Below are 22,071 nucleotides of genomic sequence, written 5' to 3' on the forward strand. Positions count from 1 at the left end.
GAAAACTTACATTTAAACAGGTATTTAACAAACTTTTGAGGTTAGATTTCTGTATTTTGTTATTGTTAGCATGATGCAATATTCTAATTTTAAATATGCTTTTAAAATCATATCCGCCTGTATGTAATTAAGCTACATAATGTGTTTCACTTCGTATTACAGTTTCTCAAATAAATTTACTTTTTAATAATATTTTTAATAATATTTTAACTTATTTAAAATTTTATATTTATATACATATACGTACTCTTTTAATGTGATAATCCGGAAACATTTAGGTCGGGGGTGTTTCAAAACCTTTCGTCACCGCTGCTGAGCGATGAGGAAGCGCTAGCTAGCTAGTAGCATCCCGCACTATGGTGAGGCCCCGCCTCTCCAGATCCTTTCGAGGCTTCTGATTGGTCCATTGGGAAAAAAAACCTGTGACGGACGTTGGGGAGGGGGGAATCCCCCCTAATGGACCTCTTGGTGAAAAACATAAACTGGTTGATCTCACTCTCTCTCACTCATTCAGTCCGCGGCTTTCCGACGGAACACGACCCAGAGAACACGACTTAAAGTGGGAAACTATTTCTTACCATGGACGGTGAGTAGCGCCAGTGTTTATTCACTATAACGAGAAGAACTTGTAGAAAGGGCGGGTAGGATGTAGAAACACAGCGAAGTAAGCGCAACTGATTTATAGCAAAAACTGAATTACATACTAACTGGAAAAGTTGAATGTATCCTAACCGAAGTAGTAAATACAATAATTACTTTTTTTGCAGTATTTCAGCTGAGCTGCTGCTTTGCTGCAGTTTGTTTATTTTATTTAAGCTAACAAAAGCTGCACTCTTCTTCGGATTGAATCAAATGTTATTGCTGCTACTTTTTAAATGTATGACCCTAAATCTCGCATTTTCCCTCCTCAGTTTTAATGCCCTCCATTCTAGAGGGTGATCCACACCTCAGTAAGTCAAATTTATTTAAATTTATTATTGCTTTTTATTCTTTTTATCTTTAAAAGCTGCTATTTTTCTCCCACCAACAAGTATTAAAAACGCAGTCTATATTTATATGCTGTGTCATTTCACTTCCTCTTTTGTTTTACTGGTAGGGATTACTTTTTTCAGACTCTGCTTGTTTTTTGTGATGGCCAGTGCTTCTCTTTCACTGTTTATCTTCACATTTCATGCATTTATGTTTGGTTAGGCGGGTTTAAGCTGCAGAATCAGCTGTGTACCTGTAGAACAAGCTGCTTTTTTCATGCTGTCGTTTTGTTTGAAATGCAAAAAATTTATATTTGTTGATGTGCTGGTTTGAAAAGCATCTGTTTCCTTTTGGTGGAAAGAGTCGCTCAGCTGTCATCTCAAACTGGATTTTTAGAGTCTTACTATGGTTGTAACAGTGTAATATGTGAAGAACAGAAAATGCTTCTCAGATCAGTTTTGGTTCCTCTCTCACACGGGTGTCATGTGCAACCAGTTTTGTTTCAAGCAGAGGAGTCAAAAAAATGCCTTTTATTTTCAACACGGATGAGGTTTGACTTGAGCTCCGGTTTTTTGATTTGCAGCTGCAAAGAAGCCCATTTGTTCAATTTAGTTGTGCAAAAATGATGGTGAGCGTATCTAAATCTGTCCAGAATTGCAACAGCCAAAGAGTTTAGTAGTACTTTTTACTTTTTTATATCTTTAATCAAACCTGTCATAAAAAAATGCATCTGTGACAACCTGCAAGCTGTGATTCGAACCCTGAAACTAAAGCGGCTAAAAGGAATCCATATTGCGTGCAGCTGTGTTTTTCTTGTTGTAACGCGTCACAATATGTAAAATACAACATTTGAGTTTAAACTTTCAAGTTTAGATCTTCAAACTCAATCAAAATGTAACCTTGTTTTAAAAAAACTGCTAAAAAATACATATTTATCCAAAAGGGAAGTTAAACATTGTCTTAATCCTCTCAAAGTATCTTCAAAGAGTCGTTGTGGATGGTGATGATGCTCCAGTAGCAGTCAGTCCTTCAGTGATTCTGAAGAGGCCTCTGACTGAAGATTGTTGCTGTTTGAAATGCTAACAGCTCAGTATCTTTACAACAGAGCCGATATTCCACAGTACCATGTCCTAGAGGACACCATCACTGCTAATCCACCTCATTTGCTTTTGCAGTTTTTTTTTTTAAATCTTTGTCAGTGGCTATGGTTAGACAGAGAGATGTTGGAGTAGGGGAGGTGATCATTGTCCGTCATGATTAATAGAAGAGATGGTTTAATCCGTTGTAGTTGGGGTTTTTGAGAATAGTTTTTTTTTTTGGTGATTGTGTGCAATCACCAAAAACTTCTTGGTGATTGGCAAAAAAAATCCAATATTTTAGGGAAAGATGTTTGTATTCTCAGATTTGTACAGTTGTCCATCTGTCTAACTATCTAATAATCAGCTACAAAAGTTTGGAAAATTTGTATAAATTAGATCAATTCCAACCAACATCTTCAGAATGAGGCACACTCTTAGGGTTCATTCACACCAACTTTATTTAGTTCACTTTAAATCAAACTGCAGTTCATTAGTGTAAAAAGTTTAGTTCGATTGGGGAATTGGACTTTGGGCCAAACAATCTAACGCTGGTCCACCTACAAAGCGAGATTTCAGTTTGGTTTAAATGGATTCTGGTGCAGTTCAAAATCATATATGAACACCAAGCGAACCAGAGACCGCCCCAAAAGCAAGAAGTGGACTACAGAGCAGGGCATTCTGGGTAAATACAACCAGAACAAATGGTGAAATGATGCTAAAATCTGACGCTACTCCGTTTTTGTTTACATTTTGTGAAGAGGGAAGTTGCGCTCAGTCTCTTTGTATCGTTTCTTTCTGTAGTTATTGGTGCAGCACCACCACAGGCGAGGAGGTGAACAGGTTTTTCAAACTGTTTGGTCCGTTTTACACAACTCAGTGTGAAAGCAAACCACACCAGAAAATGGAATGTTGCAATTTTTGTCCCCGATCACAATGAATGTAACGCAGAGACAGTTCCTCCAACAGGAGAGAAAAAAGTCACTCAGATTTCTTCCTCTTTCCTCATTTCAGTGGCTGAGCCAACAGTACAGATTTTTGAGCAACCCAAGCAGAGGGGGATGCGCTTCCGGTACAAATGCGAGGGTCGCTCTGCCGGAAGCATCCCCGGCGAAAAGAGCTCCGACAACAACAGGACGTACCCCAGCCTGCAGGTCAGCCACAAAATCCACCGCTCTGCACCAGAGTTTCTCTAAAAATCACCGCAGATCCCAGGAAACTTTGATTTTCTCTGCAGATCCTGAACTACTGCGGTAAGGGGAAGGTCCGCGTCTACCTGGTGACGAAGAACGAGCCGTACCGTCCGCATCCACACGACCTGGTGGGGAAGGACTGCAAAGACGGGTTCTACGAGGCCGAGTTCGGCCCCGACCGCAGAGTGATAGCGTGAGTCCACCTCCGGCTTCAGTATCGCTCTTCATCAGCACTCGGTCACAGAAACAATCACTTTCTCTTTGGCGCCGTGTAAACACATCGCTGCATTCCAGATTTGCTCCCTTTCAGCAGCATTTGGTTTGTTAATCGGTTTCAAAATGGCTCGGTGTGCAAACCGAAGACCTCCTAGCTGCATCAAAACAAACCCGTACAGCAGATTACACGGCAAACTCGCATTTCGACACACACACAAAGCATATTTATCAAACCCATGTCTGTGATGAAGATGGCAATATGGGAATTCCCCGGGTGACATCATCCTTATTTGCCGTGCTTGAAAGAGAGAAAACAAAGTTTGTGTGCGAGTACTGGAGTGTGTGTGAGAGTGTGAATGAGTCAGGATGTTTTAGTGCATGAAATTTGTATATCCCTCTCAGAGTTCATTTTATAAATAAATTCACAACTTCTGCCCGTTGTATTGTAATGACTCCAAACCCCTGATGAATATTTGAATGTGTGTGGAATATTTTTTGGAACATGACACACCGAGTCAACCGGACGGGTGAGAAGATTTGCGTCATTGCCTTGACTTCTAAACACGATCGTATTGTTGTGTTTTCTTTCTTGTTTTTTGAAAATCTTGCATCACTCAGGTGTGGTCCAATCAGCTTTGTCCATTTTAAATTCAAGATGTTGCAGCAACTGTTTCTCAATCGTTGTGTTTTTGACAGTTTCCAGAATCTGGGCATCCAGTGTGTGAGGAGAAGGGAAGTTAAGGACGCCATCCTTCAGAGGATTACCAGAGGGATCAACCCCTTCAACGGTGAGTCGTGTTTCCACGCTCAACCTCTTTCTGCTCGCTTTTCTCTGCAGAAACTGACAAAACTACACAAATGGAGTAATGCACACATTTTACACATTTATTATTTATCAAAAATGGATTTATTTACAATAATTCCAGGGTTAAATACAGCTCTGGGGACAAAACTTAACAACCCGCTGCACTGAACCCCATTAAAAACCTCCTGGTTATTCCACCAAATATTGACTCTAGAGTTAAAATATTAGTATTGTTGTTTCTAAATGAATATGAACTAGTTTTCTTTGCATTATTTGAGGTTTGAAAGCACTGCATCTTTGTTGTTATTTTGACCATTTCTCATTTTCTGCAAATAAACACTAAATTTTTGTTTGGGATTCCAGGGACATGTTGTCAGTAGTTAATAGAATAAAAGAACAATGTTCATTCAACTCAAACATTACCTATAAAAAGTAAAATCAGAGAAACTGAGCATTTTTTCCAGAGCTGTATATTAGTATTTTCCACTTTTATAAAGTGTTTATTAAAAATGTGAGCTTAAATCTTTATGTCACGTAGATGTCTTTAAAAACAGTTTCTCTGTTTTAAATCGGTTCACCAGAAGAAGAAAAGGAACACCTTACTGTTGTCCGGATCTCTAGAGATCTTTGGACGTTTTCATAGATTCTCACTCACAAATTGGAGAGAAGAACAATACAAAGTTAAACTGATGCGCCTCTGCTCTATGTGTGGAGAAAATACGAAACAAAAACCTTTGCAGAAATTTCCTTCAAAGCAAGAAAAATTCAGAATGTAATCAGTTGGGCGAAGCTTGTTTTTTCTGGGTTCTGTTTCCTGTTTGTTATTATTTTTGGGAACATGTCACCAGGCCTGATCACAAATTTTTGAGTCTTTTTTTAGTCAGGCTCCAATAGCAAGGCAAAAACAAATTAGAGTCTTGATAGAACTAATAAAATATGGGTCAAAGGTCAGATCTGAGGTGTTGCCTGTTTATCCAAACCACAACAGATCGTGTTACGTTGTGCTTAGAGATCCATTATTGTCCAGAAAGTCTGAAAAAAACCCTTCTGCCAGAACTCGCTTCTGAGAATCAAATGTATCGTAATCCTCCTCTGAAAATAGCTCTATGAAAATCTAATTTCCACTTCTTAGTTTTTCAAGAACTTACAGTAACCAGTTCGTCCTTTGCTCTCCACATGTCTCGACATTGAAGGAACTTGGTTTTGAGGTAAAAGGAGTCAATACGACTCTAGTTGTAATCTTCACTGACCAGTTTTCAGCAGTTAACTTTTGTCACAAAAGAATCTGAAAACAGGATTTGGTTGTTAGCTTGTGGTCGGTCCGTGTGACCTTTTCTCAGGCAACCTGAAATAACTGCTAAGAGATTTTTCTGGTGTAATCGCAGGAATTGTAAAACTACATACTCCATTTGTAGTTGGAAATAATTGGATTTCCACGTTTCAAAGTTAACTGGAGGCAATCTAAAGGCATTATTCGATTGCTATTGCTATTGCTAGAGTTGCTAACAGTAGTTAGCTTGGTCATTTCGCTAAAAAAAAACAAAAAATAGTTTTTCTAACCATTAGCTCAACGGTTTAGTTTGAGATCGTTTTTCAGATGCGGTTCCAACTTCAGAGCTCCCTCTTGGCTTTAGAGCCGGATTTAGCTGAGCTAGCTTAATGTTTGTTGTTCTCTGTGTGACGTTTGTGACATGATGTATTCTTAGATCTATCAAATCTTAAGTGTTACAAGGGTGGCTATTTTTTTTGCACACTGCTTTGATTATAAGCTTGAAACCCAGATTTTTCATGGGTCAGAAATAAAAGGGTAACTGCTTTAGCTCTTAGCTATTTAGCTTTTAACAACAAATCAAACATTTAGAAAAAAATACTTTAAACAACACAAAATAGACAAACTGTTTTACAAAGTACTAACAGAGTTTAAATGGCATAAACTATAAATGTTTAATTAGTCTAACATTAAATCAGGACTCATGCTAAGCTACGCCATCCAAAACCTTCTAATGTTCTTAATCTCTTTTACATTAGAAAAAGAAAATAAATATTACATCACTTCTACTTATTAAGTCCTATTTTTAAGCATTCAAAACATGTCTTTAGCCAAAACTGTTAGTGGTTTATCTGCTGCTGTTGGACCAGTGGCTAATGTTTGCTAACAAATGTAGCCGTGCTTGAAAAAGTTGTAAAAGTTTTACATGCTAGAACATAATAAAACTGATCTCTTTTTTTCATTATTATTATCAGACTCGGAATATTCAAATGTAACCAAAAAGCGTACAAGAACAAGGAACAAATATGTAATAATTTTATGTAATAAAAAAAAGCTTTGCGGGGGAAGCTACTTTTGCATTTCCAAACAATATGAGGGAAGTTAACTGAACAAAAAATTATTATTTGCAAACCTAAACTGACTGAAGTAATGTTAAAAGCAAGAGTAGACCAAAAGGTTATTGTTGGTAAAAGTGGTTCTACAAGGTCTGGATCATTCTCAGATTTATTTACACCAATCTGGTTGCATCAGTGCCACAAAACTGTTTTACACTGCAAAAACACAAAATCCTGCCAAGCATTTTATGTAGTTTCTAGTGCAAATATATCAGTATACATAAATAAGACAAAACCAACTCACAAGTAGCTTTTCAGAAAGTAATAGGAGCTTGTTTTAGTCAAGAAACTCTTGATATTAATAAAAAATACTAGATCCACTTGCAGATTTTTTTCACCTATAATAAGACATTTTTCCATGTAATAAGTGAAAAAAAAGTAATTTTTCATCAGTATTAAGGGCTTATTGACTTAAAGCAAACTCCTATAAATTGTTGAAAAGTTACTTGTAAGTTTTGTCTTATTTCAAGTGTACTAAGATATTTACTCTAGAAACAAGACAAAAAGCACTTTGTGTTTTTGCAGTGTTTTAATGGTTTAATCTAGTTTAAAGTAATGTTTCCTCCCCATTGTAGAATCCACAGCCTTTTATCTACTAAATTAAAAGTGAATCTTTGAGCTTTTCTGGTCTTTGCTTCTGGTTTTCCTGCTTCTGCGACCGAGTAAGGTGTTCAAAACAATTCACAAGAAATGTTTTCAAACGTTGGTTGACCCAGTTCTCAGGCAACTGAGCAGATTTTCCTGCCATCGAGTCGAAAATCCGCTGCCTTGCCGCCGCCGTGCTATCTACACTGTAGCCATTTCCTTTATGTGCTTCTTTCATTCTGCGGTCCTCCCGAGCAGACACGCAGCAGTTCTCGTGTACAAACAGGCGTTGAGCTACTTCCCCATTCTTGGTCACAGTTGCTCAGTTCAGATCAGTGCAGGAGGCCACGTGAGAGCTGGGAATGTAGGATTCATTAAAAGAGGGAGGGTTGAAGCGAGGGGCTTCCCCAGCCCTCAGAGATGATGATAAATGTCGGGTAGGGAGCTTTACAGGTCTGTAAAACACGACTGGTAAATAGGAGGTTTGTGTTCAGCTTTAATTTAGACAAACGCTTTAAACCTTTTGGTTTTTGTCATCAGAGTTGGGTATAACAAGTTACATTTACTCAATTGCATTTACTTTTTTAGCTTTTTTGAAAAAAAAAAACTTTTACTTTACTGACTTGACTTTATATTTTGATCTGTCTGATGATGTAATTTTTAAATATTAAATGATTGATAATTTGATCAGTTACTCAGTACTTGAGTAGACGTTTTACCACATACTTTTTACTTTTCCTTGAGTAAAAACATGTTGAAGTATCACTACTCTTACTTGAGTACAATTTTTTGGGTCTTCTTCCCAGCTCTGTTCGTCACAAATGTCAGATATGTGTAATACTTCTATATTTAGTTTCAACTAAAGTACACATTTAATACGTGCTTTTGTTTTGCTCTCTGGCTTTGATTCATTGCATCTATATTTGTAATAATCCTCATACCTAATGTCTGATGACTTTCACAGCTCCTGAACATATGAAACCGTGACACATGTTTCTCCTGTAATATAAATGAAACCTTTACTCCTACTAGCATTTAGCCTGTAGCTGTCTGACACCAAATATGATCACATTAGTACCTTTTTCCCCCCTGACTTTTATGGACAGTTAAGATTAATACAACATTCAATTCCATTGGGCTCACTCTTTGGTTACCTAGCAACAACCTTCTGAGGAACTCATGGTTACCTAGCAACAGCTTGGTGAGTAACTGGGGAAGCAGCAGTTTAAGGTTTTGCCAACGTGCCTCATAAGCAGCTTAAAAATAAAAAACAACAGCGAGTAATGAAAATTGGATAAAACAGGAACAGTCACGCCACCAGTTTGGCAATATTTCAAATATTTAAATGAAAAAATAATTAATAATTATTGATATCGACCAATATGAAACATTTATATCACAATATGTTTTTCAGTCACATTTCCCAGCCCTACATTATAAGATGAAAATATAGCAACTGTTGGGTGTTGACTTTAAAACAGGAACTGGAAGTATAAAATTGAATTTATTGTGAAATAAAATGACAAACCCAGCCTCTCATTTCTTCATCAACCCCTGCTAATATTTGGCTAAAACTTCCTCTAGCAGGTTATTATTTCCATGATCCAATAATCCAACTGTTTACTTGTGGAAACCATTGTAGCTTTATTATTTTTCATACAAGCATTGGTAGAAAATCAGCCACTCAGCATAATGCTTCCCCCACTTTGGTTAGATTTGAAAACCTGGCATTGACTCCTCCAAGCAATTCTTGCCGTTGTGGCTAAAAGATCAGAATAATATGCATTAAAGTTTGTAAAATAGGGTTTCATGTTTTTGTTTGTTATGTTGTAAATTTACCACATAACCAGATTCAGATCTGAACCTGAATCTGAATCTGAAGTACTGCTGTTGTCACGGAAGACGTTTAGAAATGGCTCCAAAAGAATTTTACAACTTATGCAAATACATTTTTAGATCTTTGAGCACCAATGTTTTAAATTATTTAGGTGGATTAATGTATATTTTGGACCCAATACTTGTGCGGTACACCAGAATAACTGGAATCAAAACCGCCCCAAAGCATAATCCTGCCTCCACCATTCTCAACAGTAGTTACAGTGTTGTTGGGATCAACAATTTATTATTTCTTGATTTTTAAAAGCTCATTGTAACTGTACGTTGTATAAAATCTTTCCTGGTGTTGATTGGGTCTTGATTTTCTACAGAATTTGAAGCTCATACTCGACACATGCGTAACGGGCAGCTGGAAGTCAAAGACCTGCTACTTAAAGCAGTTCACTTCTGCTTTGAAACTCACCTGCTTCCTGTGTCGAGGGAAGATATGACGGTCCCCGTCCCTCAGGCCCAACACGCTTGTTTTACCACCTTTATGCTCGTACACAAAGCTGCTGATCCCTTCAGCCGCTGATTAGACCAGGGGGTTTTGCTTTATTACGCTTCTGTACGTTAAATCTAAACTTTCACCGCTCTCACATAGGAAAATGTATTCATTTAGTTCTTATTTTCATCTATAAATCATCTTTTTGTGGTGGGTTCTCCTGCAATGTGACATGAAGCGCCATTTGTTTAATTACAGGTTGTATTAAGATATCAATCTAAATGGTTCAAATGATTAACTGATAAGCTCTTGAATCAAGAGGTCCAACGTGAGGGGCTAATATTTTCATAATGTGCTGAATTTAAAAAAGAAGCACATCATTATATGTGAGCATTTTTTGGTGTTCGGTACTGACTGAATAATATTTTTGGTTGAGAAGTTGACGCTTCTCCGCCATGCTGGTCCGCTGAACGATACTAAGTTAGTAACTTATGGAGCTTGTCGAGTGTTTTATTTCAAAACACTCAAAAAAAAAACCCAGCATTCTCAAAGATGGCGTTCTTTTTCCGCCTTCTTTGTTTATATATCTAGCTCCGCTTTAGGATGACTAGCAGCGCCCTCTGCTGGATGGAGGCCAAACAGCAACACTTAAAAAAAAGGTCTAACCAAGCATTATCAATCAATTTGGAACTAATTGTAATTTAAGAAACCATTAATCATTGATTAATTGTTTGAATCCCTAATTTAATTTTATAAACTTGGATCACCACCTGTTCAGCAGATGACGCATAACACTTACGAAGACACCTGTGTTGCTGTGACGCAGTAATTTGTTTTGCTTTATGAGTGTGTCTTCAGTTCATTGTGGTTGTGTGGTGGTGCACCTGTCGATACTCACCCCTGTAGCACAAGACAGGAATGAGCCTTGAAGGAAAGTCCTTAGTTATTGAAACTAATGCATGTGGTTACAACCACGAAATGTTTACCTTATTAAACAAAACAAACATCAAATAGGGTCGATGAAGGGTGGTATGCTGATGTAGTCTGATGTTTTACCGCAGATGGTTATAGGTTAACATAAGATAATCATGATTTTCATATAAATTTTGAGATTTTAGTGATTTTATTTGAGTTGCATTTTTAGGGTGGAATAGTAATATAACGTACAACTGTTGAAATTTTTAAGGAACAAGACCCGAGTGCAAAAGTGTTTGTAAACAAGGACAGGATTACCCTATTAACACTGTGAATTGTCAAGCATGGTGAGGGCAGCATCATGATGTAGGGCTGATTCTTGCTCTTGGTGACACTGGGAGAAAAATGGATGCATTTAAGGCTGAAGTGACTAATTGGATTAATTGTGATGAATTGATTAATTTAGTAATCGATTATTTGTTAACTGGACTACACAGACTTGAAAAAAAGGCCATTCGGTTAAAGGACAATGTATTCAGAGAAGTAGTTAATCCAGAATTGTACAAAATTATATACATTTTGCATTTATTTACAAAAAACTTTGTCTGTAAATATGTTCTAGCCAGAAGTCCTCAAGTGGTAGTTTTACCTTCACCTGGTTCAATTTCTGTTAAAAAATCTCAAATTAATCACCTTTTGCCATCCAATTATTAATTAGTTAATCCAAAAATAATCAATCGATCAACCCTACTCTGTATTGATGTGAAGTCAAGTAGAAAGGTCTGAGATTTTCACATGTTGATCTTAAAAGTATTCCTTAGCTGCAAATGCATCCATTACTACAAATGATCAAACATTTACTGAAGAAATTCTAAGTTATTGATTTTTAGGCAATAAAATGTAAATTTTATTGTGTAAAGAGGAAAGGAATTATTGGTTTGTTTAATGTATTTTTATGCAATAACTGAAAGGTAAATATTCAGAATTTGCCAACTTTTTATCCAAATAATCATTAGAATAATCAACTACTAAAATAATAATTAGCTGCAACCCTAGGTGAAATAATGAACAAGAACTTCCTCTAAATTTTTCAACATCCTGATTGTTTGAAATTTTTCTGTGCCAGGAATCTAACCTACTGAAATTAAATATCCAACCAAAATTAGTCCTGGTGTTTGTTGATGGTGACTGGTCAAGGTGCATTTTGCTAAGGGGACCATGAAACAGCCCTCAGCATGATCCTGCCACCACTATTCTTGGTGGTGGCAGAATAGTGGTGGCACTATTCATGATAACTTAATACATGGTATTAAGGTAACTTTGACTCCGTATGGTAAAAGGGTAAAAGAACAATTAATATAACTCTAACAAGGCTGTTTTTTGCATATTAAGGCAATAAAAACAGAAAATGAAATTATATACAGGTTATTTGATAAACCTAGAAACTACTTTGTGCCTGACGCTCTTAAAACCACTAGAAATGTGCACAGCATCGACTCTGCAGCTTTGACTACAAGGTGCGTTATCGTGGCTGAAAAATGTTCCACGGTGGCATTTGGGTAACGACAAGGAGGCCGAACAGAAACCACGCTAAGGGAATCTCTGTGTTTTGCTGTCAGATAGGGTAGAAGAGGCTACCCTACTTTGACTTAATGACGTCTGCTTGACATGTTTCTGAATTCATCAGTCCTGCACAGACATCAGGAGGATGTTTACGCAACATTGCAACACTGCCTGGGGTTATCATGTGAAACTAAGACATGGATGCTGCTGGAAAGTGTTTCCCCTTTTTTTAAAATTTCTCTTAATTATTAATCATCCCCACAATACTTTCCTCTATATATTTGCACTGTGACTATGTTCACACAGCAGGCAATGCAACCCAAATTTGCTGATTTTTCACTGCGAATTCCAATCTTTTCACCAATAAAAATCCGACCTGTATCACTCCCATATGTGGTACTCATTTGGATGCACATATCTAATAGTTTTCAAAGCCAATGTAGTCTAAGCAGTGCTGCCTTTTATCCGCCTTTTACGTCACTGATGTGATGTCTTCTGCGCCAGAAAAGGCTAGATTCGGTAAATTGGGACATAAACAATGGCTGAAAGTGATCAACTTATGAAAGAGATCTGTGTCACTGAGGCGCATCACATCGCCACCCCTCCGAATAGTTCCGATTAGGATCCAAATTTACGTCTCTTCAAAAATGTCTGTCAATTCTCCACCGTTGTAATTAGTTATGCTTTCTTTTTATTAGTTCCCTTCGTCTTGCTGTGATTTAGTGTCCATACTGTCAGCTCCATTGCTGATTAAACTTTGAAAATCGATCCAAAACAGTCTCCGTCCATTATCACTTCCGTAAACAGTGCGCTGCTGCGTGACGTCAACGTTCTTCTTCTGCGCATGCGAAGCGCGATGCGAACGTTAACCGTTCGTTGACGCGCTATCCTCATTGCGGTCGGGTTTAATTAGGTGTATGAAACGACCTCGCAAAAATAAAATAATTTGAACAACAAAAAGGGGGAGAAATTGAGCATCAAGACCTGTTGCGTGAACATTTGGCGATACAGCTATTGCACATATCCTAGTAACGGTTACTTAAGCGCCAGAGACACAGAAACACAATGTTGCAAATCCTAAAAGGTGGAGAAATTGTGAGTCACGCAGTGGAGACACTTTGTGGTGAGACTTGGCACCTGCCTACACTTCTTTTTCGCTCTCACACTCGTCTCCCACAGTCACGCTAACCACTTGTGCCCCACAGCAAGCTAACACCCGCCCCTATCCGCGTTGCCCCCCGTTCCTCCCCCGGCAACATCATCTCCGTACAACCTGGCTGCAAACTTAATGCAACCCAGGACGTCGGCTAATCGCGGCCCCGCTTTCTTTCTTTTCCACCACACACACTCACTCACTCACTCACTCACACACACACCAACACTCCCCACTGCAGCCACCTACGACCCACTTTCGTGCACCTGTCCAGCGGCTTCCTCGATCAGCGCACTACACCAACACTTTTGCAAGTAGCGATCAGCCCAGCTTGTTCCGTCTGTAGTTCCATCTCCGTTTAATTTCTCCCTCCTTCAGTTTCTCCACTGTGTGTTTTGTGTGTGTCTGCCACCTACAAGCACATGAACCTGATGATCCGACATAAATCTGAATAAGCTGCTGCTGCACACTGCGGTGCACCTGTAAGTTAATGTTATAGGCATCCAGGAAATAAACGTGTGCAAATATGCATGTGCAGCTTTCCATTTGGAAAACCTTCCCTTTGTCTGAGTCTAACTGATCGCTATTCTTTTACATATTTAGCAGATAAATTTCCGTTTTTGACTACTGGAAGTTAAACAACAAAACTTGCTTTTGAAGAGCATAATAATCTGAATCCACAAGCATTAAAGTTTGTACTCAAGTTGTCAAACTAAAACGGAAGCATTTTCTCTAAAAGGACACCTGCAGCATTTTTTTAAATGTCCGATTTATCTGGGAATACAACCCAAATCTGTTTTATTTGCTAAATGTGACCCATATCTGACTTTTTCATGAGTGTTTTCAAAGCGTCCTATCATGTTTTATCTGGCTTTTACACAGAAAAAACAGAGTATTCTGGTCTAGTTTCTAGTGTAAATATCTAAGTACACTTGAAATAAGACAAAACTAATTTACAAGTAATGTTTCAGCATAATCTAGGAGCTTGTTTCAAGTCAATAATTCCTTAATATTAACTAAAGAGTGCTAGTTATAAGTGAAATAATATTCCAGTGGAATAAGACATTTTGGCTCAAACCGGGTCAAACACAGCAGCAAATCTGCAACAAAATCCCTAAAAAGTCAAAGAATCATTGAGTTACAACTCAAATATCTTACATCTATTTTTAAGTAATTACTGCCAAACAGGGTTTGATGAGCTGTTGGATCTTGGGTTTGTCTGAAGGTTTGGGATAGCCTGAGACTCTGTTAACCCAACAGCTTTCAATCAAAAGGTTAAATCTTCACGTCAACCTCAAAAAGTATTTATGTTCGATTGTAACCGAGGACGCCTGAATGTCAGGAGAGACATTTTCTCAGTTCTTCTTTTTCTCTCTCTGCAAACAGATCAATATTGAAATGAGCAAAACACAACAGGCCTGAGAAAGACGGGGCTCAGCTTTTGCACTAAAAATGTCCAGAATGTCAGTGAAGTGTTGAACTAATAGATAGCCGCAGAAACCTGGCAGCCAAAATGCACAAAAAAGGCGCTAAGAAAGTCTTAGAAGACGTGTCCCACCACTTTCACACACGTCAACAGCCGCCGTGGTCACTCGTGCAGGGAGCCTCATCTTTTGCTCACAGTCTCATGCAGACACTTCTTTTCCACTCTGAGGTGACGTCGCACGGCGTCACCGTGGTGACAGGTTGTAGGTGGGGATGGCCTCGCTGTGAGCGCAGGAGATAGAAATTGAGAGGTGGAGGAAGAGAAAGTAGGCAGATGTGAAAGCCTGATGTCGGTGTTGCTGCGTGGGCGTCTCTCAGTGAGAGCTCTCCCTTCAAGGTGTGTGTGTGTGTACACGCGCGCGTGTGTGTGTGTTGATGGTGAAGGCGGGATGTGTGACGCTCGCATGTAGATGTGTGTGTCTGAGTGCAGACGATGTACAGTGAGCAGGTTAGCAAAAAAAAAAAGGTGCATCTGAAATTTATACGGCCTCAACGTGAGATGTATTTACAGTATTAACGCTCTGACATCGTGCAGGATTATTATTATTATTATAAGTGATAGTATTAGTCATAAAGATAAATAGTCCTTAAAATAATCTGTTTTTCTTGAACTTTAATGTTCCTTTCGCAGAACCTTTTTGAATTTTCAAGTTTATTTTCCTGTATTTTACTCAGAATCTACAGATTATTTTCCCAGAACATATTCTACAAGTTACTAATCGGATTAATCACAATTAATGGATTATTGAAATCACCGTCAACTAATTTAGTAATGAATTACTCATTAACTGGAGCTTGCACATTCAGAAAAAGAGCAGTAATTAAGACAAAACTGTACAAACAATAGATACATTTTGCATTTAAGATAAAAAAAAATGTCTTTAAATATGTTCTACTCAAAACCACTTACCTGTTTCAAATTATGTAATAAAAAACTTATATTAAACACCATTAACTATCCAGTTATTGATTGTTTAATGCAAAAGACAGTTTAGATTTAGATAAATCAAGCAGAAAGGGCCGAACTTTTCACATGTTGATGTTAGAAGTATTTCTTTTAACTGCAGATGCATCTTTTGCTGAAAATGATTAAGCATTCACAAAAGAGATGCTAGATTGTTGCATTTTAGGCAATAAAAGGAATTTAGATATTTGTTTATTTGCATATTTTAATGTTCTTCTAATACTTAAAGAATTTGCAGAATGTACCAATTTTTAAAGATTAATCATCAGAACATAATTAACAAAATAACAAATGTCTAAAATAATTGTTTGCTTCTACTTTGCCAGAAATTCAAGTTTCACTTTCCAAAACCTACAGATTAATTTTCAGGAAGGTACTTAATGCTGTCCTGTCCAAACCCAGAACTAAAAATTTACTGTAATTGAAACGTAAAGGCTCAAATGCAGAGAACCACTGAATATTTGGTGCAGATTATTAAAGGTTTGTGTTTGTCTGTGTCGCCTCAGTGCCCAAAGAGCAGCTGATGCAGACAGAGGAGTACGACCTGAACGTCGTCCGCCTGTGCATCCAGGTTTTCCTGCAGGACGAAACCGGCCACTACACCCGAAGACTCAACCCCATCGTCACCAACCCCATCTACGACAACAGTGAGTGCGCCGAGCTCGAACTCCATCACATACACCAAAATCACATCATGCTAGGTGGTTAGAAGCTATGAAAAACAGCGCTGAGTGGCCATGAAGTTGGTTTTAGGGAAATGCAAAATGGTGTACATTTCAGGTTTAGCATTAAAGCGAGATATTATGACTAAATTTACAATGCACAAACACTGAGACTGGCAAAAAGCTGCACCTATAGGGTGTCAAAACCTTTGTGTATGTGTCCAGTCTATTTTTTCTCAACATGGTTTCACATACAGAAAGAGGAAGTTCTTTATACACACCAACCCTCAAACAACACCGTTACCATGGAGCACTTCCTCTTTCAAAGCACACATGTGACTTTACTTGCTTAGATCTCAGCTGTCAACCATCAGTGCTTTTACCTCAAAGCCCAGGTGCAAATTTCAGCAGCTTCAATAAAATCGACAAGAAATATCAACTAATAAACAGTTGCTAGAGCGTTCTTTATGTACATGATATACTTTCTTGTTTCTGTGTGATTAGGAGCCCCAAACACAGCTGAGCTGAGGATTTGTCGAGTCAACAGGAACAGTGGAAGCGTTAAAGGAGGCGACGAGATCTTCCTCCTGTGTGACAAAGTACAAAAAGGTACAAACTGCCACAGTCCTAAACAGTTTATCTTAACCGTTGGTTGCATTTCTAATGTTTCTGCTCTGTTTTGCACCTTTCTCTCTACATTCATCTCTCAAATCCACTGATTCATTTTGCTCTTCATTGCTATTTGTGCTCATCTCTTTGGTTTTCAGTAGCAATACATGCCAGCCTGAACTTTCTGGACTGATAGGTTGCTTTCTAGAAACTCATACGTTATATTATATTACACATGTTGCACTATGGGAGCTTTCTAATTATTTCCCTTAATGTACATGTTACTTACTGGTAACTTAATAGTTATTTTCAGGAATTCATTGTCAGGCAGCTGACTAGTTCTTTAACTGAACTTATAAATTATTTTCTGGAAACTTACTAGCTCTTTATTTGAACTTAGATGTTACTTTCTAAAAACTTAATCTTTTTCTAAACTTTTGATACTTTATGGGAACTTACTAGCTGTTTTCACAAACTTACGTTACTTTTAGAGAACTTAGTAGTTCTTTCCTCGAGCTTACATATTACTAGTTCTGTCCTTGAACTTATATATTATTTTCTGGAAACTTACTAGTTATTTAACTAAACTTACACGTTACTTTCTGGGAACCTGCCAGTTTTTTTCAGTAGCTTAGATGTTCCTTTGAACTTGCATGTTTCTGAGAACTTACTAGTTCTTTAATCAGACTTACATGTTTCTAGTTCTGATTTGTATATTACTTTCTGGAAACATACTAGTTCATTTCCTGAACTTATAAATTACTTTCTGGAAAATTACTAGTTCTTTAACTGAATTTAGATGTTACTTACTCAATCTTTTCCTGAACTTATGTTACTTTCTGGGAACTTACTAGCTGTTTTCACAAACTTAAGTTACTTTTAGAGAACTTACTAGTTCTTTCCTTGAACTTATATATTACTCTCTGGAAACTTGCTAGTTCTTTAACTGAACTTACATGTTACTTTCTGAGAACTTAACAGTTTTTTCTGGAACTTTAATGTTAATTTGATCTTATGTGTTCTTAAGAACTTAGTAGTTCTTTCCCTGAACTTACAGCTTACTTTTCAGAACTTAGCTTGAACCTTACAAATTATAATAACTAAACTTACTAAAGTTACTTTTTCAAATGTACCTTCAGTTTGCATGTTCTTCCTTCCAGAACTTACTGGTTACTTTTCGTAACTTATCTAAATATACAGGCTACTTTCTCGTAACTCACAAAACGCACCATGAATCTAATGGTTACTTTTACAGAACTACCGCAATGCTTCCCAAAACTTATCTGAATGAACGCAAAATTAGAGGCTACATTAAAAAATGCACGTTTCAGAAACTTGTTACTTTCCTGAGCTTACCCAGAACCTTTCTGGATCTGACTCAGAATCTGCAGATTGGCTTCAGATAACTTACTTACTTACTGGTTTCAATAACTTGCCTAGAAATTAGAGGTTGCTTTTGCAGAATTTCCACGTTACTTTTGGGAAAGTTTCAGAAAGTAAACTTCAGGTTTTGTGAAAGAACAGGCTGGATTATGTATTGATACCATCATCCCGTCATCTCTTTTTCCAACAGATGACATCGAGGTGAGATTTTTCTCCTCCAACGGATGGGAGGCCAGAGGTTCTTTTTCCCAAGCCGACGTTCATCGTCAAGTGGCGATCGTGTTCAAGACGCCGCCGTACTACCACACCAACATAACCGAGTCGGTCACCGTGCACATGCAGCTGCGCCGACCCTCCGACCAGGAAGTCAGCGAACCGATGGATTTCAGATACCTGCCCGAAAACAAAGGTGATGAGAAACTCTCGTCACGTTGTTTCTGTTTAACAAGACTCCGTTATTCATGAAAACTTCTGTCTTCTCTTTAGACCCCTACGGCTACAATGAGAAAAAACGCAAGATAGAGGATTTGTTTAAGAGATCGGGACTCACAGGTATGAAATGTGATCCTGTGTCTTCTGCTGCAGTGATTTCACTCCAGCTAAATTCATTAATAATCATGTTTCTCACTTTCTCTGCCGTCTTTAGGTAGTTCTTTTCCTGGTCTTCAAATGGGCCGGCCAAAGGCTGTGCCTCACAGCCCAATGGCTCACATGAGGAAAGGTAACTACTTTTATATTCAGTGTTCATAAGGAGACTTGAAATCATTTAGGTGATTTCAAGGTTTGGAAAGTGTTTCATTTCTGTATAAAGTACCAGAAAGTGATTCATATTCAAACTGCACCGTTTTGTAATAAATGACAATCTAACATTTCATTAAAAGCTTAAATTTGGAAAACATTACATTTGAAACAAGACATTTTTATACACATAATAAAAAGAGATAATTTTTTTTCTCATTATCTGAAGTTAAATCAGATGAAACTTCTCGTCTTAGGTCAGTTAGAATGACAGAAATTATTAGAAAACTTAGCGAGAAATTTTTTAGAAATTTGTGTTTAAGTATTTAGTTTGAGCAGGAACGTCATTTACTTTAACATGATTTGCTTGGATTGGATTGTGGCCCTAATGCTCCATCATATTAAACAAAATTACTAAAATTAAAAGATTTTTTTTGTTAAATTAGCATTTTGTTCCCAGACCAGGCTGTGTGAGAGGAATTTTAAAACATGAAATTTTGAAATTTTAAAACATGAAATTTTGATTTATTTTAGTTTACCTTGTCCCTGCTGTTGAATGTACAATACTACCACAAAAATATTAATAACAGTAATAAATTATATAACAGTGAATTAAAACAATTTTTAGTTCATTTGTATTGTTTTTACTCCAAAGTTTCCTTGAAAATACTTGAAAAATGTTACTGCGGTAAAAGTGTACGCACTTTGCGTCTTATTTAGGTGAATATAAAATGAATCTGTTTTTTCTTTTTGCCCAGACCACGGTGCCATGTACCACGGTGCCATGAGGCAGACTGCGCCGCCCATGAACCAGCAGAATCCAGTATTTAACCACCAGTCCTACCAGCAGCCAGCCCAGGCCACCGGCGCCATGATGACATCACAGGCTCATAACGTACAGCTCAGTAATCCGTGGGTCAATCCGGCCTCCCCCATGATGGAAACGGTCACCATTAACCCATCGGTATCCATTGGCAACCACCCAAACAGCAGCAGGCAACACCAGCTGAGTCGTGGAACTGGTTACCAGCACAAACTGGACCCGGGCAGCTGTGAGAACAACGCCCTCCCTCAGCTCTCCGCGCGGGATCTGCAGTGTTTGGACACGGTCGTTCAGGGGAATATGATGAACCCGTCCGAATCCCAGCTGATGTTCCAGCAGCAGCATCAAAGAGACGATCTGAACTCTGAGTCCCAGAACCAAATGGCCAACCAGAGTCAAGCTCTCCAGAACATGTGGCAAGGCTTCGGTACCGCCCCACAAGCCCACAACAACACAAGCAACTATAACGGGTCGGTACCGGCAGACGGGTCCCAGGGCCAGGGCTCTTTCCCGTTCCTAGATGGAATGACGAGTGATGATTTCCTGAAGGGTATTGTTGGAGGGCCTGTCTTCCAGTGTAAGCAGGAGCCTCAGGTTTCTGTCGGACAAGATGGCGGCAGCCCTCTGATGCAATCCCAAAGAGAGAGCCAGGGAAATACCTACACCAACCTTATGCCTCGCACCATGAGCAATGGCGCCAACGTGGATCTGAGGCGGCAAGACGTCGGCGGCGTCACCCAGCCTCTCGCGAACCTCCCTTTCGGGATGGTGCCAGAGGGCCGCTACGCAAATCTGACCGAGTGGATCAAATCCTCTTCGCAGAGTAAATAAGTAAAAAGAAACAATTGGTTTTTATCAGGAGAATCTGTTTAGCTTTGGAAAGCCGGTTTGCGCCGGCCCCATGAGGCTCGCCTGGCGCCGGTCTGGGTTGGCACTCAACCGGCTTCGGCAGCCAGTAGGATCCGTTTGGAAACGGTACAATTTATCGTTTTAGAAGAGTTTTCCCACCAAAAAAAATACCTTTTTTTTAAGTGAATCAAGAAAGACATCTTGATTCATGATTTAACTTTTGATAATTTGCAATGCTGGAAGAGATGCAGAAAGTGTCTGTGCAACTTGCCGTAGGTAACTGGAACTGAAACTGGTCAGTTTAAGTTGGCTAATGTGGCTTTAGCTGGTTTCTATAAGGACAAACCATTCTTTAGACTGGTACTGGTGAATTTATAAAACGGCTGGATAACGTCTTCCAGGACAAAGTTAAAATATTCGAAGAAGTGAATGTACTTTCCTTTTCTTCATTTTGCAAAGTTGAATTCACTGTCAGCATATCGAGTACTGAATGTTTTAAGATTCAGTCTGTCAAAAACAGAAATATGTACATATAAACAGCATAATTTCACGTTTAATTTCTTTGGATGTTACTGAAAGTACTTCACTGCTTCTTGTTTTGATGTTTTGTTGCAGAGCATTGCTGTTAGGTGCACTCTGTGCATGCACGTTAGCCATAGTTGAGAGTAAAAGCAGAATTCGTGCTTACACACTCAAGAACTGGCAAGGTACTGAAATTTCCATTGAGGAAGTCGAGGAAGGCACATTGAGTGGTCTCTCCTCTGTAATGACTATGTCATGTCAGTGATTGCTTGTGTTATCCAGAGTTCTCAGAGCATTTCTAACATATGTTTTGTACTTTCAAATGTCTTTTGTATGATTTATTGTTTTGTTTATTTAGCTGAATGTTTCCTGAATTGGATATGATTATGGACCAACACTGGCACTGGTCAGCGTTTATATTTTCTTACTTATTGCCTTACAGGGATTTTGGGGCTTAAATAGACGTGTCTGTTTTGATTAATATTGTACAAGATTTGATAATTAACTGATTTGTATTTTTTCTTTTTGTTTTGTAAAATTTTTATTTCCTAATAAATAATAAATTGGTCTTTTCTACGTCGTTTTTCATTATTTTTTACACTATTACAGTCTTGATAGAAAGAAAGTTCAAATTTTCTTATTGATTTTTATTGAGTAAAAAACAAAGATACAAAAAACAAAATGTTTTAAGAGGGAAAATGTGACTTTATCTCTCTCTCAATTAGCATGGTAACTGATGAAATTCATGACTTTACTATGAGAAAAGAGCTAAACAAGTGTGTTTTGAAATGTTTGAAGAGGAAACACATTTTTTCTATGTAAAAAATAAAACTTAACAGGAACTTAAATTGGAACA

The 22,071-nt window shown here is 38.1% G+C and overlaps 1 protein-coding gene across 1 annotated transcript; it reads left to right on the plus strand.

The window, feature by feature from the left end:
• The first annotated feature begins 446 nt into the window (after window positions 1-446).
• rel (v-rel avian reticuloendotheliosis viral oncogene homolog) lies at window positions 447-21,791 on the plus strand. The gene is made up of 11 exons (XM_007576387.2): window positions 447-586; window positions 912-950; window positions 3,060-3,199; window positions 3,283-3,431; window positions 4,151-4,242; window positions 16,136-16,276; window positions 16,796-16,900; window positions 18,474-18,692; window positions 18,770-18,835; window positions 18,930-19,004; window positions 19,780-21,791. The coding sequence occupies exons 1-11, from the start codon at window positions 580-582 to the stop codon at window positions 20,673-20,675; spliced, it is 1,929 nt and encodes a 642-aa protein (XP_007576449.1). The 5' UTR covers window positions 447-579; the 3' UTR covers window positions 20,676-21,791.
• The last annotated feature ends 280 nt before the right edge of the window (window positions 21,792-22,071 follow it).

Source organism: Poecilia formosa, unplaced genomic scaffold (genome assembly GCF_000485575.1).
Source record: "Poecilia formosa unplaced genomic scaffold, Poecilia_formosa-5.1.2 Scaffold406, whole genome shotgun sequence".
NCBI lineage: Eukaryota > Metazoa > Chordata > Actinopteri > Cyprinodontiformes > Poeciliidae > Poecilia > Poecilia formosa.

What these genes read in the sequence shown, in the direction of transcription:
- rel (XM_007576387.2), top strand. An exon ending in ATACCTGCCCGAAAACAAAG is followed by an intron (nt 18,693 to 18,769) that starts GTGATGAGAAAC and finishes TCTTCTCTTTAG; the next exon opens with ACCCCTACGGCTACAATGAG. An exon ending in TAAGAGATCGGGACTCACAG is followed by an intron (nt 18,836 to 18,929) that starts GTATGAAATGTG and finishes TGCCGTCTTTAG; the next exon opens with GTAGTTCTTTTCCTGGTCTT.